The 17,454-nt window shown below is 41.6% G+C and overlaps 1 protein-coding gene across 2 annotated transcripts in view; it reads left to right on the forward strand.

Annotated features, from left to right (window-relative positions):
- Window positions 1–17,028, forward strand: part of TMEM240 (transmembrane protein 240) — a 248,245-nt gene extending 231,217 nt beyond the window's left edge. For both annotated transcript variants that reach the window (XM_085609535.1, XM_085609536.1), the window contains exon 4: window positions 5,238–17,028. In XM_085609535.1, the coding sequence (XP_085465661.1) occupies window positions 5,238–5,392 (155 nt within the window). In that variant the 3' untranslated portion in view covers window positions 5,393–17,028. The remainder of the gene's footprint in view (window positions 1–5,237) is intronic.
- The last annotated feature ends 426 nt before the right edge of the window (window positions 17,029–17,454 follow it).

The raw sequence follows: 17,454 nt of genomic DNA on the forward strand, positions 1-17,454 counted from the left end.
GGCATGCATAAATTTAAGTCTTTCACACTCAGAAAAGCGTAGAGAGCAGTGCTAAATTCTGTAGTGCAAATCCACACAAGTCAGAGGTGACAAATCTACAATGTGACATGTTGTGCTTTGCGAAAATCTTTCATAAATAAGTTAAAACAAAATAATTGCTCTTTCAGTTCATTTCATACCGGCAGCCTCGACTATCGTCTTGCAGACAGACATTATGTGCAAGTTTTTTTTTATTGTGTACAGTACCCATGAATGTTATAATGTGGCACTGTATTTCACTTTCATCGAAAATCAATAAATGAACGTTAATTAAAAAAAACATTATACTAACATACTAACTACTAATCGTGGTTTCGGAGAGTCTCCTACCTGCCGAAAATGCAATTCAATGCCTCATCAGGGGTCTTAAGCACTATATGAACAAATTTACATTACAATTTACAATAATTAAATGGAGCAGGTGTGTATACGTTGAAAAAGAAATGGGGATTTTATAAATTCTAGGTGCCCTTGAAAAAAGATATATGGGGCTTGGGTTGTTGGAACAGGCAATGCATGAAAGAAAAATCGATAACAATATGCAGATATGCAGACATTCATGTCAGCAACTTATCGCCTCAGTTGAGGCTTCATTCGTTCGAGGTCAACTGTTGTTGTCCTACCAGTGGCTGGGAACAGCAGCACCGTTAATCAGCAGAAAATGGGCCAGTTGTCTCACTCACATTGCTCAATAGAGAAGTCCAACCATTCCACTCTTTTCTTTGGACACCTTTGTTCCTTCAGGTGTCCAGCTTGGGTCTGGCATCTGAGAAGGCCTGCAAGCTTCTTAACTGTACCTTAAAACCCCACACCAATATCCAAAGTTCAGACGCGTGGTATCTTATATGGGCGAGGCTCAACTATTGAAATATTGAGAGTGGCCTAAAATTTTATGGTAAGAATGCTCTTCACTTTATGCAATTGAAAATAATGTTTAGAGATTGCTCAAATCCAAGGAGAAAACCTCATTTGATTGACAAGCAGGACCATTACTGGGGACCCTGAGGACTTTGTCAACAATGCCAAGACTCCATTTAACTGCAAATAGTTTGAAAAATTGTGTCTGAATCCAATTAGGACCTGCAGTAAAGCAAAACTTAAAGAATGGCTGTTAAAACATTTCTGGTATGAGAAGTATATGTGTTGTCAACATAGAAAAATAATGGAGTCCTTATTCTAGATGAGTTCACCGATGGAAAGAGATATATGTTAAAAGGCAATGGATTCAGGGTTGTGTACTGAAGGGGAGGGCTTCACATCTACAAGGTTTTTCTTTTGGAGCTAAATGGGTTGGGGTAACCCGCTGTATGTGCTCGGAAAGGAAAGAGATAATCCATATCAGGGTCAGGGACTTGATTTCAATGGGTCTTATTTAGAGTTTTGCGTTCAGGGAATCTGCAGTAAATGAGGCAGAGTGCCAAATTCATGGTCCACCCACTCTATTTAGAGTTGGGTAAGTCATCATGTTTCCGCTGGTGGAGCCTCTACTGTCTCCTCTAGTAGAAACCATTTACCAATGGCCTGTCGGATATTGGGTCATCAGTCAATTGGTGTCCGACAGTCCACCCTATTGAGGGCAGACATTACAACATAATCTTCTCTGCTTGCAACTGGCAATGAAAAATAAGCCGTCCTGAACAGAAAAAAAGCCTCCCGGCAAGTAGTAGAAATCTCCCAGCATAATAGAGCCAATAGTTTTTTTGATTTTCAGAAACAAAGTCTCCCTTTCAGAGTTTAAAAAAAAGAAAAACATTTGAAAAACAATACAAAAATGTTGCTGTGCATTCACCATAAATATGGCAGTCCCTCAGCAGAATTTCTGTGCCATCAGAGAAGCCAACAAGGTGGCAGCTCCTCTAAAGGCTCATAGATCTCCTCCAGGCAGGCAGAGCTCTCTACATTTGGTAGGTGGTCACCTATCGGGATAGCTGGCTGCCCACTAGACTCTAAATAGGCCTTATGCCCTTTAGCCGCCTCTGCAAATTTGGGTGCTCGATATAGCTCAGTGCTGATGACAGATCCGAAAGGGTCATCTGCCCGCCATTACCCACCACCTCATGAAGATCATACACTAGGGCAATCAGAACTGACTCTGCATCATGTTGGGGTTGGACACCTTCCTGCCATGGATCCAACCAGGAAGGATTCCATCTCCAACATGATGCAGAGACATTTCTGACTGCCCCAGTAGGAGTACTTCATAAAGTGGTGGATGAAGCGAGCAGATGACCCGTTCGGAACTTCCAGCATCATACAGCACCTCACCTTGATAAGGCAGCTAAAGGACATAAGGCTCAGTTTCTTTGAGATTACTTTGTCACAAACTCAGCATACATTATCATTCAAACACCATCTTTAAATTCTTGCCCCTAAACATCAGCTTGTTGTTTTCTGAATACACACAGATGTTGACTTTCAGAACCTATGGGCCTTATTTAGAGTTTGACAGATGGTTTACTCCATCAAAATGTGGCGGGTCTCTTCCAACACATTACAAGTGCAATAGGCTGCAATGTACTTGTATTGAGGTGGACGGGGCATACCTCACATTTGTGGCAGATTATTGCATCCACCAAACTCTAAATAAGGTCCTATGTTTTAATTTTTGGCAAATCAACTAATTTCCCACAAGCAAAAGCAGCATAATGTTTCGCCTTCAGTAATCGTCTATTGATCTTTAATAAACATAACACCTTGGAACTCAAATAGCTTGCTTTCATTCTCTTCAAGTACTCATATTAACTACCCCATTGTACAGATACTCCTTCACGGAACCATGTGTTACTATTACATGCCAAGAAAGCTCACCAGAAGTTTGGGATGTTTAACAGATATCACGGTATCCAACCCTAGAGTTTCTAATTAATATCCAGATGTAGCCATAGAGTGGGAATTTATATTTTACAAGGATGCTATCGTAAATTAGGGATGCCCACCCAATGCCAGGAATAAACCCTATGTATATGTGGTGGGTGCCATATGTCAGCGATGCCAATGATGTCCTAAAAAAACAAGGGATGCCCTTTAGAGTCCAGTAGTACAACAGTCACCTTAATCAATAGATTGCCAATTTAAGCAAAGAGTGGATAATATATGCTGAGGTGATCACTTTTAAACCGAAGATCACTACAGCCATGCCAGGGATTGCAAATACCAACCAAGGAGGGCCTAGTTTGCCAGGGAGGACAGCTGAATTCCAGGAGCGCCACCCAATGGCAAAGGCACATATCATGAGCTAGGAGTGTCTAGACCATGGTAGTGATGGCTAGCATTATACCAGAGATACTTATCGAATGGCACAGATGCCCACCAAATATAAGGCACAACACAATAGGGTGACCCAATATTACCACAAGAGACTGGGCATGAACATTAACCAAACAAGGTTTCTCTTAAAGGAGATATTTGCCACTCAGTTACTTATTTTAAGGATATGGTAACCATATATGTGTTCCCTTACACAAAATGCTCATAACGTAGAAAAGAAAAATTATTTATACAGTAAAGATTGAGGCTAGGCATACTTCTTTATACATTAACCTGAATTATATTAATCATACAGCATATCAATTACATGGGTCAGATAAACGCACTTCCCTGCGGTCAAAGTCAGATCACTAAACATTATTTTTCTTAATTCCAGTGGTAATCCTAGACAACTCGGGAGACCACCCAACCGTATTGTGCTCCTCAGATTTAAGAAATATATCTTCAAAGCACAAGAAGATGGTTAGTCCATAGAGCAATTTCTGTGGTGGTGGTGGCCAATTCGTCGACATTTCTGTCTTTATATGTCTAACAAGTACATAAGACCATCCTCAGTACAAAGTGTTGAGTTGTGCAATACTGTTGACCCTAAATATCGGAAAGCAATCCAAAACAACATATAAGAAAAATAACAAATAAATAATAATGTAATATACAAAGATAGATTTGAAGGAAGCACGCCCAGTGAATCAAAGATTTGGATCAAGCACAGCCACAGAGCAATATCCCTATAGAACCAGTGGTCACCATATGTGCGAAACCAAAAAACCATTGCCTGATTATTAACTATGGAAAACCTACTTACAGCAGTCAATAAAGCCATAAACCAAATCTCAACCATCTCAAGATCTCAGTTCACAAATAAAGTTTAATATTGATGCCTATAAAAAGACAAAAGCCAGCGCATACCATGACATATCCACCAGTGATCAGTATATCCAAAAGAGTGTAAGCCCAGAGTTCCGTCATATAATGTACTCATGGGTAATAAGGTTAGAAACCTCATAATCTTTCTGCAAATCAAGCAATTTAAGGTAAATATACCAGTAATATTAAAGAATATCCACTTATACAGCCCACAGATAATCCTTAATTACTTTTCTGTTCTTTAATTCTCAATTTATGCACAGATCGATATGTATGACGATCAAGCAGCTGCCACTTGAGACTAATTCTGAACCAGCTGGTCCGGTGACGGCTCTTAATAACCACATACACAGTCAGAGCCATCTTGGCTACATATCGTCAGGTTTAACGAGCTCCAGGTGCCACCAACTTTAATAGGCAAAGTTATATTAATTTCATAATAGACTCTATTCATATATCCCATAATCTATAGTAGAATCGAAAAAATACCTGTATAATTAAATACAGGTAAATGTGGATTCACTTCTGTTATTATAACCAAAATATGTCAAACATTACAAAAACAAAAATGAAAGACCATAAATGATATAATGACAGCAAATTACCAATATGTTATAACTACAGGCTACAAGCTGAGTTACTCCTTAGCACTTTATACTCAATGATTTCCTTCCGTAATCAACTGAGAATAGTTCTTGAAGTATTACAAGTTGGCCTACCCAGTGAAGTGAACTGCGATATGTAAGTTTAAGGTATGGTCGAAAGAATGTTAAAAACACCCTTTGGGATCCTATTCTGATGACGTCGATCTAGGCCCTAAGCAAAGTCAACTTCTATGTACTAAGTAGTTGAATTGAATGGTGTGTCACACCATTCCTCAAATGGCTCCTGGACTTCGGAAGCTCCTCTATTAAGGTCTTTCATGGGATATTCCCCATATATTTACACAGTAGCTTGTTAGACTGATGCCAGGTACAACTTGTGTGAAATGTATTTCACTTTGCATTTTGTTATACACTTCTAATTCCCTCACGGCTAAGCTTTTTCTTTTCACTTGCTTCCAGAAAATTCCTGGTCATGGTCCTGGATCCATAAATTCTGCAACTTGAAGATGTTCCGGAAGCGCCACCACCGTCAGTATGACGACCCCACTGGCAACATGGTGCATATCAAACAGAAGCTGTACCACAATGGTCACCCTAGCCCCCGCCACCTCTGAGGACTCGAGTGTCACCCCCAACAGACTCTGCCAGAAGGAGTCCAGACATTGATTTTCTCCTGTTAGGAGAGGACCTAGGAGCTTGTCTTGGAATGTAAGACTGTGCAGGACACATTTCTGTTTAGTTGTACACGTTGCGTGTCCCCCCCCCCCCCCCCCTTCAGAACTACCCTGTTACCCTTTGCTCTGTCTCCACCTTCCATCCCCAGTGGCATGCAACATATGCACAACTAACTTAGACCTGAATCTGCAAGGGGCTCCTCTTGGACTTGTGTATATATGTAAAAAGAAAACAACAGAAAATCCTTCGTCAAAAAAAAAGAAAGATGGAGAAAGAAGACATTTGCATAAAATACTTCCAAAATCCATAGGGTGTGGAGTGGGTCCTGTAGATGTAGGGGTGCCCATCATTCATGGGGGAGACCATGACCAGAGGCACCAAGCTCTGAAAAACTGGTGTCATCGCTCAGCCCCGATACTGGATGGGACGGAAGTGTAGTCGCGTTGCCCTCCACCTTCTTCCTATCTGTCGCTCCTGATGTGCGGCCTGCAATGCTTGAACCGGTGCTCATGACTGAGATTTCCGTGTGCAATACCTAACTTTGTATGTTTGTTTCTTAACTAATGTTGGGTGATGAATTCTAAGAATGTAGATAGCTCCCTACGGGCAGCAAACGTAGCCGATTCTCCTTCTCTACCGGCCAGGTTGACACATCCTGTTACCCAAGTGTTAACCCCCAGAGTGTTCCAAATGTTTACTCTTGAGTGTTCTAAATGTCAACACCCCAGTGTTTCAAACATTAATTCCCTAGTGTTCCAAGTGTTGACACCACAATGTTCTAAAGATTGATACTTTTCAGTGTTCAAAAAGTTGTCAACAGTGTTCAAGCTATGAACAGAGAATATTCAAAGTATGACTCCCCAATATTTCAACCCCTGGTATGCCAGTCTTCTATACGTGTTCCAGTCTGTGATACCCTCTTGTTCCCATCACTGGCACAACAGTGTTTCAATACATTGATCATAATCTCTTGTATGGTGAAACTTTAATCTTTCAAACTTTAACACCCAGAGGTCCAAATATTGACACTGCAGTGCTCCATAGGTTGACCACACAGTGTTTCAAATGACCGCACTGCAGAGTTCTTTACATTGATACACAGTATTCCCAAAGCGGACATTCCAGTGTAGCAAACATTGACAATGAAGTACTCCTAACTCTAAGACAACAATCTTCCAACAGCTGACGCATCAATATTCAAAATGTTCAAATCCCAGAGTTGACAGACTGCTCCAAGCTTCTGTACCCAGCGTTCAAAATGTTTAATTTTATATAGTTCTGATGGCACAGTGTTACATAGGTTAAGGCGCCAATGTTCCTAATGTTGACTTGTCTGTGTACCAAATGTTGGCATCTTAGTGGTTGTGTTGAGTAAGTTTACACGTCAGTGTTCCAGATGTTGGCATCTCCATTGGTAGGCCAGTATTCCAAATGTATACACTGCAGTTGACACCATAGTGCTCGGTACCTCAGTGTGCCGATAGTTTGCATTGCTGTGTGCAGGTATTATTAACACATAAGTGTTCTAGACGTTAATGCTCAGTGTTTCAGACCTTGCTTCCCCAGTGTTTTAAGCGTAGATTTCTTGTTGTTCGAAATGTTGGGACTCGTGTCCCGAATGTTGACGCCCTATAGTTCCAAATGTTGCTACCTCAATGCTCAAAGTCTGAACATCAACATATTACCCACACAGAGACCAGTGTTCCAAATGTTTACACGTGAGGTCGCCAAACAATAATATCTCACTGTCCACCTCAGTGCTTCAAACATGATCACATCAACATTGACGCATTATTTTACTATAGCATTATTATTAAAGGTCATCAACTTGACTTATAGGCCTGAGCCGCAGGTGATGCCTTTAATGAGGGTTAGAGGCGTTAACAATCGGTATGGCCTTGAGCAGAAGAGATATAATGATATTAGAAGATCTCGCCTACCGAAGGTAGAATGTTCTAAATTAAAAATTGGAATGATGGAGCAGAAGGCCCATAATAGCCATTATTGGCTCGGAGTCACCCTGTTATCTTCAATTGAGTTCCCCACATTCCATTGTTCTAAAGAACATTGAACCCCACACCACCAGTGTTTACAGAAATGATGTACACCTTTACAATCCACATCTTGATCACATGGAGTTCCAGTTGACAGCTAGTGTTGCATGCAAGGCCGGCTTTAGGGCGGTGCGACTGGTGCAGCTTCACCTGGTGCTGATCTTAGGGTGGGGCGCTGTTTAAAAATAACATATGGATTAAAAGCGCATCCTGCAGAGATCTTTGTATATCCAGCAGTTTTCAGGCAACAATAAAAATGCCAAGATAAGCTAGTGATGAATGTTCCTGCGGGAGAGAGATCTTTGTCTCGTAGCAGTTTTGACTCATCCTACCGTAGAGCCGAGGGTTAATGTGCCTGCTGCAAAGAACATGTGCAATGCAGATCACAGAACTGAGTATTAGTGAACCACGCAGCGCTATAAAACGAAAAAATGCATGTCACATGAAGAGATCATGGGCACTGTTGGAGGGTGGTAGTGAGGAAATCTGTGAATAAGGAAGTAATTGGAGGGCGCCAAAAAAGGCTGTCACACCAGGCGCCACCAGCACTAAAGCCGGCCCTGGTTGCATGTGTTGGCACTCTGGTGTTAAGGTTAACAGCTCAGTCTTCCAAAATCTGACACCACAGCCAATCAAAATGTTCATCACCACAAAGCTCCAAAATTTGGTAAACCATTGTTTCAAATGTTGATAACCATTGACTACAGTGGCTAGACGAGTTTTTCCGATGCTGACAATAATTGTTACTTCATTGCTAACTCAGTCTTCATACATAGAAAACCAAATGTTTCCAAATGTGATATTTATTTCCCAAGTATTCCAAACTTTGAACTTCCACTGTTCCAAATATTTGCATCCCAGTGTCTCAAACGTGGGCCTCTCAGAGTTTTCAAAGTTGACTACATGTTGTCACCACAGTCTTCCACGCACTAACACCTTAATTTGTGAGCAGTGCCATACAATGACACACGTGTTTCAAATTTTCGACATCTGAATGTCCTAAATGTCAACATCCCAGAATTCCAAATGCTGGCTCCACTACTATCCATACTGTATATTTATTGTTCTAAAGGGGTGCCTACTTTGACACCCAGTGCTCCAAATGTTAGTGCTGCAGTGTACTAAACCTTACCAACCCCCCTAGAGATTAACATATTTTTACAAATGTTGGCATCCAGCATTCCCGGCATTTGCATCCAAATATTCCAAACCCTGAAATCTTAGAGGGCCCTATGTTGACACATCAGTAGTCCTAATTTAGACTCCCCAGAGATTCAGACAATGACACAGCAGTATGCCAAACATTCATCTCCAAATCGTGTACATGTTCACACCCGAGTGTCCCACACATTGATGTCCCAGGTTTCCAGACATTGATACAGTAATCGAAACATTGACTCCTGAGTTTTTATTATATTAAGTGCTCGCAACACAGTTTCATAAATATTGAAGCCCCAGGGATCATACACCGAAAGAGAAAGAAAGAGAACACCCCATAGTTCTCTCTCCCTGTTTCTCTCTCTCCCTGTTTCTCTCTCTCACTGTATCTCTTCCTCCTTCCTACAGAAGTTGCCAACCCAGACGCAGAGTCTATAGGTTTTAAGTTGCAAAGGTAATCTTGAAAAGTCCTGCAAAGGGTCAAAAGTGTGTCAGGAGGTCAGTAAAGGAGAAAGGATAAGCGGAAGCTACTGGAAAAAGAATGCTACTTCTTGGCAGGCCCCCCGGGGTACATGCAGTCACGAATGCGGTCTATTAATCGTGATCACTTTGAAAGGGCATCTGAAAGGCCTTCCTGTTTATTTGGAAATCCAAAGACTCACGTTCCTGTGAGTGGATTTGTGCGTGTGGGTTCCCATACCTGTGCTTTGACATGCTAGCTAGCATGTCATGATCATGCATGTGATGGGATATTAGGGCTTTCAGCGCTGTGTGAACTCACATAAGATTGTGCAGCCATACATTCGTACCCGTCTGCATTTGTTGCATGTATGAGGATCTGCATGCTCATGTGTACATGCATGTGTGTGTGCATAAATGTTCATCTTGATGTTTTTACCTTTGTTCTTGTCCATGTTTTTGGTGCATTTATGTCTGACAAAAGGCACATGATCAGGCCGCACTAGTCCACGTAAGGGCGATATTACATAAGCTTTGCTTTCACGTACTTGAAATCTTAATAGTGAGCAGCCATAGAGTAGAAGGTTTTCTGATGAATGCTGTTAACCACAGATTCCTTAACTTAGAATACCCCCCAAGTGCCAGACTGGATCTAGAAACTTTTCTTCAACAGTGCTCTGGAACGCAGTTTGGGGGCACTGTCCTGCTCTGTGTTGGTGCTGTATTGTCCAGGAAGTGATGGAGCAGAGCTACATAGGTGTGCTTTCCCGGTACGCTTTCGGCAGTTGGCTCAAACCAATGCTCGGGGCTCTTCCTGTGAGTTCGCAGCTCCCCGGTACATCCAAATCCGAATCCAAGCGCCAACATAAAAAAGCGAGGCAGGACTCAACCTCATCTCGCTACTCTGAACCTAAAGAGTAGGCGTAAGGGTGTTATGGTGTGAGAATTACAACTTCAAAATCTCCAGTCGCATTTCCAATTCCTCAATTGACTCTGATATGGGGGGGGGGGGAATATTTGGTGCGGCAAGAAGAAAAGGTATGGCATACCGCGTTAAATGATTTGCAAGACCATTCTGTCAGACGTGATGGATCGTCTCCGTCAGATAGTGGATTTTGCAGCAGGGGAATAGGAATGGAAGGACCATAAGATGTCCCTGGTGGCCTTTGTGGTGACTGCCAAACCTGTGTTCATGGCCTCGAAAGGATTGGGGTGACTGCTGTATTATTTTAGAGGACTGTCTCTGCCTATACACCAGCCCTCCTTGTCAGATATATCAGGTGGCACATGTAGTCTCTGCAATGAAATCTGAAATTCTAAAGGGCCCAGCATCAAGGAAATCTGATGATGTCATCCAGATCTCAGAGGAGATAGCTGATGATCTGCAGTGGTAGCTGCTCACATACAATTGGTCCAGAGGCAGTCCCCTCTTCCTTTCCTTGAGCTGAATGTGGTGATGACAAACACGTTCCTACTGGGGAAGTGATGTGGGGGAGGAGGAGATCAGAAGACTGTGACTCTGAAAGCAGGTCGACTCCACATCAATCTGTTGGAGTTCCAGCCCATTTATCTGAATGTAAAGGTCTTCCTGCCATCCATCCTGGGGAAGCTGGTGCTGGCTCTCCTGTACAACACAACTGTCATGTGGAATTACAAGCACGTCAGAGTGGGGTACTGTACCAGGAAGATCTGCGCCTCTGATGTTGGTTGGAGCACCAGGATATTTCCCTGATCACAAAGCACCTGGCAGGGTCCCTGAATGCCAGAGTGGATGAGCTAGGCAGTAGGTGCCTGGCAGATAATGAGTGGTGTTTACATCCCGAGGTGAGACAGGGCCATCTTCCAAGAGTGGGGAGAACCCTGGCTCGATCTCTGCAATGTCGAATTTCGAATGTTTTGAGTGTTATGTTTCTGCAAGTACACTTTTTAGGAGATACTTTCTGGCTGGAATGGAACATGGGACTCCTGAACGCCTTCCTGCTGCTGCCTCTCCTGCCTGAGTTCTTAAAAAGGTCAAGAAGGATCGGGACCAAGTCACCGTACTGGTTCTGTCTTGGGCCAGTAGCATGTGCTACCTGGAACGTCTGGGCATTTGTTCTCCTTTCAGGCTATCTCTTTGCAAGGATCTGCTGTTGCAGCAACAGACTTTTTTGGTCTGTGTCCACTGCACAGACTTCTCAACCTGGGGAGGTACTACTTTGGTATCTATTCTAAGGTGAGGAATCTGCAGTTTAGAAGTAGCCATCAGAAAAACAAGTTACGCGCCTTTGGTAACCATTTTCTGGCTTATACTTTACCTAACTGCAGATTTCTCACTGCCCCCGACTTCCCTGTTCAAGGAGTAGCCTCTTTTTAACACCTAAGATGGTCCTAAGTTAGTATTCAAGTCACTGGTACCAAAATGCGTTCATGTTCTGTGTTTAGGGTTGTAGAAAGGGAAAAAATAAGAAACTGACATCAGAGCGCAGAGGTGGTGCTCATATACAGCTCTGCTCCGTCACTTCTGGGGTGGTCCTGAGCAATGACTGAGCTGCACACAGCACCACCTAAAAGTTTGCATGAGGACTGCTGAAGAAAGATTTCAGGATCTAGCCTTGAGCCTGGACAATATTCTAAGGTGAGGAATCTGCAGTTTGATAGAGTATTTGCCAGAAAGAGTGTTTTCCAAGATAAGTAACTTGTTCACATAAGCCCATATAGACATGCATGAAGCAGTTCAACTTGAATCAGGACATAACAGATAATATTTGATTTTTGCAGTAAGTGGGAAAATAGTTAAGGAGATGTCCATATAAATTGGACTTGATGGACCAGGATTGGCGACAGCAATTCTAACATCTTCCCTGAAATTGGTTGTCAAGGGCTCATGGGTGCCGCTTTCAAGATCCCTTCTCAGAAAGTTTCAAAAGTCCTTAAACAGCTCCTACAATACCATAACCAAAAGATATATTCTTATCCTCCACATCCATTTATGTATTTATTCATATTTATTTTAAGAGCACCAAAATGGCGCCTTTCAAGTGCTTTGGAACTTTTTGAGACACTGTGAATATACAATAATACTTCAAAGCAATAATGACCTTCAGGAATTACATACAGTTGTTTCCTGTATCAAAGAGTACATAAGTCAGACAGTGACTTCAGAGCACACATTACTTCCCTTGGATTCATAGGCCATGACACTAGAGGAAAGGCGATAGACTCCTTAGCCAATGTATCAGCCTTATTCAGAATTACAGCATCTTTTGGGGCTTTGCCTTTACTCCATCTCTCCCCCAACTCTCCCTCATGAGACTCACCACCCAGTAAGACTTTAGATCTGTGCTGTTTGTGGAAGAGGCCAAAAAGAAGGTTGAGACTGTATTATCTGTGGATAAACCCAGCGCGAGGTAGTCATGCCAAGATAAGGCTAGCCAACACTTTTGTTTCACTTTTGTTTGATTGAAATCGATAGCACAGCATATGCCACAACTCTATAAACATGCCTCTGTTTAAGGGTTTTTAGGTAAAATCAGAGGTGGACTGATCTGCAAGAACTTGGGGGTCATCTGATAGCTCAGTAGGACTGTTAAAAGCCAAGAATGTGACTGACTCTGCTGTAACGCATTATACCTATCTGAGACTGTGGCCTGTTGTGGAATTTCCCGGATATCTTTAAAGGATGGCTCTGCTCTGGCTATTTTCAGGTTCTTGTATAGTCCACAATACAAAATGACACCACTGCCATGCCCAATGTTAGACATTACGTATGCTTCTTTGTGATTGAGCTGCAAACCAGGTTTTTCTATTCTTAGGTTATATTAAACTGTGAAAAACACCTATAGATTTAGGTTGTAGTTCTTTACCTTCAAAGTAGTTGTTCTTACAGTGGCACATATAAGAAACTGATTTAAATGTTAAAAACATGGCAATAATGATATCATCTAATCTCTGAAAATGCACCTACGTTTTTCCGCCAGCTAGCAAGTTTTTAAATTCCTCACATTAGTGTCAGCATTGGAGCTTTTTACAGCTGCCTACTAAAAGAAACTTGATAGGCTGAGCTCAGAATTACTGACCATTTTGTGAAACACACTAGGAAATGTGAGGAACCAGATCTGAAATAAGATAGGTCAATTGTCAAAATTTAGACTTTCCATAAATGTATCTCTATCCATCCCAGAGAAATCATGAATAGATTGGAACTCTAAAGGCGACACTTTTGGGAGGTCACTTTTTAGGATTGAAAGCACTGTCTCTAACGAAGATGGACTCCAATACTCAAGTACATATCTATTTTATATATAGATATTACAAAGAAACAAGCACTTCTCCATTCGATATAGCTTAGTAGCCCATTATACCCTTTTCCCATGTGTTATACAACGTTATTGTCCTCAAAAGACCAAACAGTTTTTGTTAAACCATTGAAAATCCTGTCATTAATCTTGTGTGCTATTTGGGAACCATTTGGGAATTCTGAATATTTTTCCCTATTGCAGGACGAAGACTAAATCCTCAAAATCTGACATTAAATTTCCATTGTTTTCAGTCCCTATTAGTGGACAACATTTCATTTTTTGGAGTAGACATTTAGGTTTACATTCAACAAAAGTGGTTGAGTTGGGGAGGCAGTGTGTTTAAAAAAGCATTTAATAATTTGTGCAATTCCTTTTGCCAAGCTGTATTGCATGTCACAAATATGAACCAGATAGAAAGGATCTCAACCTAATCAAAGTAAGCACCCAAGATCACGGCTGGTCAGCTAATTTCACATTTGCTTAGTTCAAAGAGCACACATGGTCCTACATGCTAAAGTTCTTTTTAATTGTTAAAATCTAGGCTATTTTCTAGGAATGAACAACAAGGAGGGAATTTTGAAGTAGTTAATAACCTTTACCAACTTTGTTCTTAAAAAGGGAGACAGAAACATCCCACTCTTTTCTGTCCCCAAATACTGTGATGTCATCAGAGAAATATTTGTCTTTAGGAAGTCACTCCAGACATAGGCCCTCCTTCTGATGTGAATCGGACATCTTCTGGTGCAGTCCGACCACTGCATTACAATGCGTGCGGTCGGAGGCAGCAGGCGTATGGACTGTCAGACACTTTACGACAGACTCAAGGAGCCCGTCGGACTGTTGGAGGGACAGTGACCCCTACAATAGAGGCGGTGGCTGCCCATGCACCGCTGCAGGTATTACAGTGTTCCTTTCCGCCTGCCCTTTCCTGGTGGTTCGCCTGCCATAAAAAGGCAGGTGGAAAGTGATTTTGGGGGGCCCTAGCAGGGTCCCCTTCCGCTCTGGCCCTTCGCTATGGGGCTCCCCTAAACATCTCTGCACCGTGTGGCAGGCACCCTGTTCAATTATCTGACCCAAATTCAGGCCCTTTGTGTATTAGGAACAACCCTCAGCTCTCAGGAATGCCCCCATAATGTATCACTTCCAATTTTTTTTATATATTTGTCCGACTATCTTTTTCCACTTTTTACTTTTTAATAATGTATATAACTTACTTATAGTCTGCCTCAGGGCATATACCACGTAAACAGTATATCTCAACCCATAATGCCTGGTTTTAAGTAAAAATATTCCAGCTATGTGTTCCTATTGAGGAGGAAAAGTTTATACAATGACACAGCACATCACTATAGTGTCTGAACATACCTCTTGCTGGTTGGCTTAAACAGAGTATAGCAAATGCAGAGAGAAGGTATAACATTGCCAATAAAGCATGGGCTGCAATATCATATGCGATTCCTACAAATAGAAAAAATTGGCAAAATCATTCTAAAATATGTTCTGCATGGTTTTAAGGAATCTAGTGGCATCTTGGGAATTATTTGGGGCAGGGCATATTTTTGAAAAGGTGTGCAAATTCAAATGGTTTAATATTGTGCCCATTCTGCACTAATAGGCAAATGCAGAAACATGACTTTCTGCATTATATAAGGTTTGCTTGTTGTACATTCTTACGCAAATCTCATATTGAGAAGGTTTGTACACTCCCAATATAACGGGTTATTCAAACGGATCAGGTATTTCTGTTTGTAATACTGGAGAATCCAGTGGGAGTTCTCCACCAGTGCATTCACACAGTTTTTTCCCCATATAAATAAGGAAATCTCTGGTTCCTCACATTTCCTAGTGTGTTTTACATTATGGAAGAAGATTTCACTCCACACTGAGCCCTGTTCAAATTAACTCCATACAACCCTCACTTGTCAGGACCACAAAGGGGTCCCATGTAACGTCTAAATGACAAATTACTGCCCGGTTGCTAATTGAACCCACCCTAAAATAATCATTATCCACAGCTCACCTAATGAGAAACATAAAGTGATGCAGGCAAACTGATCAGTAGAATCCATATAATACAATGAAAAGGTCTTGGAAAAATCAGCCACAAAGGAACTCACCAGGTACATTGCGACCAAAATAGTCTTAGCAGGCAGCCAATCAGAGGATCATAGGCATGAAAGATGAGATTCTCGACATTACTGTCAAGTACAAAGCCACCCCTCAATGCCCCCTAAACTTACCGACACCCTTGAGCACCATAGACTGTGATTAACTAATGAAGTCTAACGAGGTAAGTGGAATATTTGTCTTGACTCGCAATTCATTCATCCCCTTCCTGAAAACCCAAGGATGTCTAGGCATCTTCAGCTCCAAGGCAAACACCACCACCTGAGGGGCCACACAAATATTGGTTCTCCATTTAGTGTAGTATACAATTTATATGTGATATCCCTACATGATCTCAGACTACTATTGCCATCTGATGGACCCCACAAGTAATGGGACCAATTTAAATGTCTCCTGGTAAAACATCAAATACATACATGGCCTTCGACCACCGTCGCCATCTTTGGGATCCCAAAAGTGTTTGAAACTCAAGTAATGCCTACGATTAGTCGATAAAACCCTGACATGAGCGCGGACAACCTTCACCATTTGCACGGTCTGCCAAGTATTGGGTCACCTTTTAATGCCTACAGTTTGTACATGAAATGCCAACATGATCTCTCACACAGCATTTTCATAAAAATGATGATAGGCAAAAGCATGTTAATTTGCCGACATAGATGTTGTGAGCAAATAAAGTTACCTGATATTCATGAAATTAAAGAATATTGATGGAGGCAGTATACCAAACTAAAATGGCAGCTAAATAATATTGATGGATGCAGTATACCAAACTAAAATGGCAGCTGTGCCTCCTTTTCCTATGTATCAGTTCTCCACTGCACTTTCCCCTAGCCTGCAAATCCCACTGTAGCACAGAAAAACAACAGTACAGAAAATTCCACGGTGTATTTGGCATTTGTCGAAAGGCTCTCATTCCCACATCCCTAACGGATCAGCATCCACACTAGTACAACACAAAGTATTTATTGGTGTACCATGTCAGGTAGGCAATACAAATGTACTGTACAATATTGGTTGCATAAAAAGAATAGTCATGACAATTTGATAAAGCTGTAGTTAGCTATTTTATGCAACATATGCTATTAGGGTGCCATGTCTTATTAGGAGGAAAGCACTAGTGTGTCTGTTAGTGAATTCTGATGGCTGGGAGCAAATTTGTTTATTTAAGATCATATCGGAAGCATGCAAAGATGAATTTATCAACCCTCATCCAACCACAGCCTCTCCACCACCTCTTGAAATGCAGCTGCAAGTCAACGTAAGCAACAGGCCCAACCCAAGAAATTAGGAGCAAGGCGGAGGCTACAGGCAGAGTCTAACACCTATCTCTGAGAAAGGAGAATTCTGTACACTGTGATCAATCACCCTATTGAATGTAGCCAGCCAGATCTTCCTGTTAGTGACTGTTTGTATAAAAATTTGTTGATTTCCGATTGGCTGATGCTGGGTCCGTCCTTCCTTTGCTTTTGGTCTCAGTAAAGTATTTTCTGCCTGTTTCGTTTCTTTGTCTTTGTTCTTTTATAATTTCAGATCAGGAAGTCCACCTGTCGGAAAGGAAAGCTTGTCATACCTCATTCCTTTGAAAAAGGTGTTCTTAGTGTCTCAGTAAATAATTCAGAGCAGCACTTGTTATGAAAAACTGTACAATATTGTAGCGCTGCCAAGGAAAATAAAAAAATTACCCAGCAAATTTCGGCTTGCAAGCAGCCAGGTAGGTTGAAAGGCAGTCTCCTTCGGGGAAAGAGGTAAAGATGTATTTTTTCACAAAACAGCTTTAAAATTAAACATTTTCTCTCTCTTATCTTTACTGTCAGTATTAAAAAAAAAAGTATGACATTTCTCAAGTGAATAGAACATTTGTATTCCAAGTCAAAGGGAATCCGATTTTAAGGCTGCAAAAAATCTCATCTACTTATGTGG

Source organism: Triturus cristatus, chromosome 1_2 (genome assembly GCF_964204655.1).
Source record: "Triturus cristatus chromosome 1_2, aTriCri1.1, whole genome shotgun sequence".
NCBI lineage: Eukaryota > Metazoa > Chordata > Amphibia > Caudata > Salamandridae > Triturus > Triturus cristatus.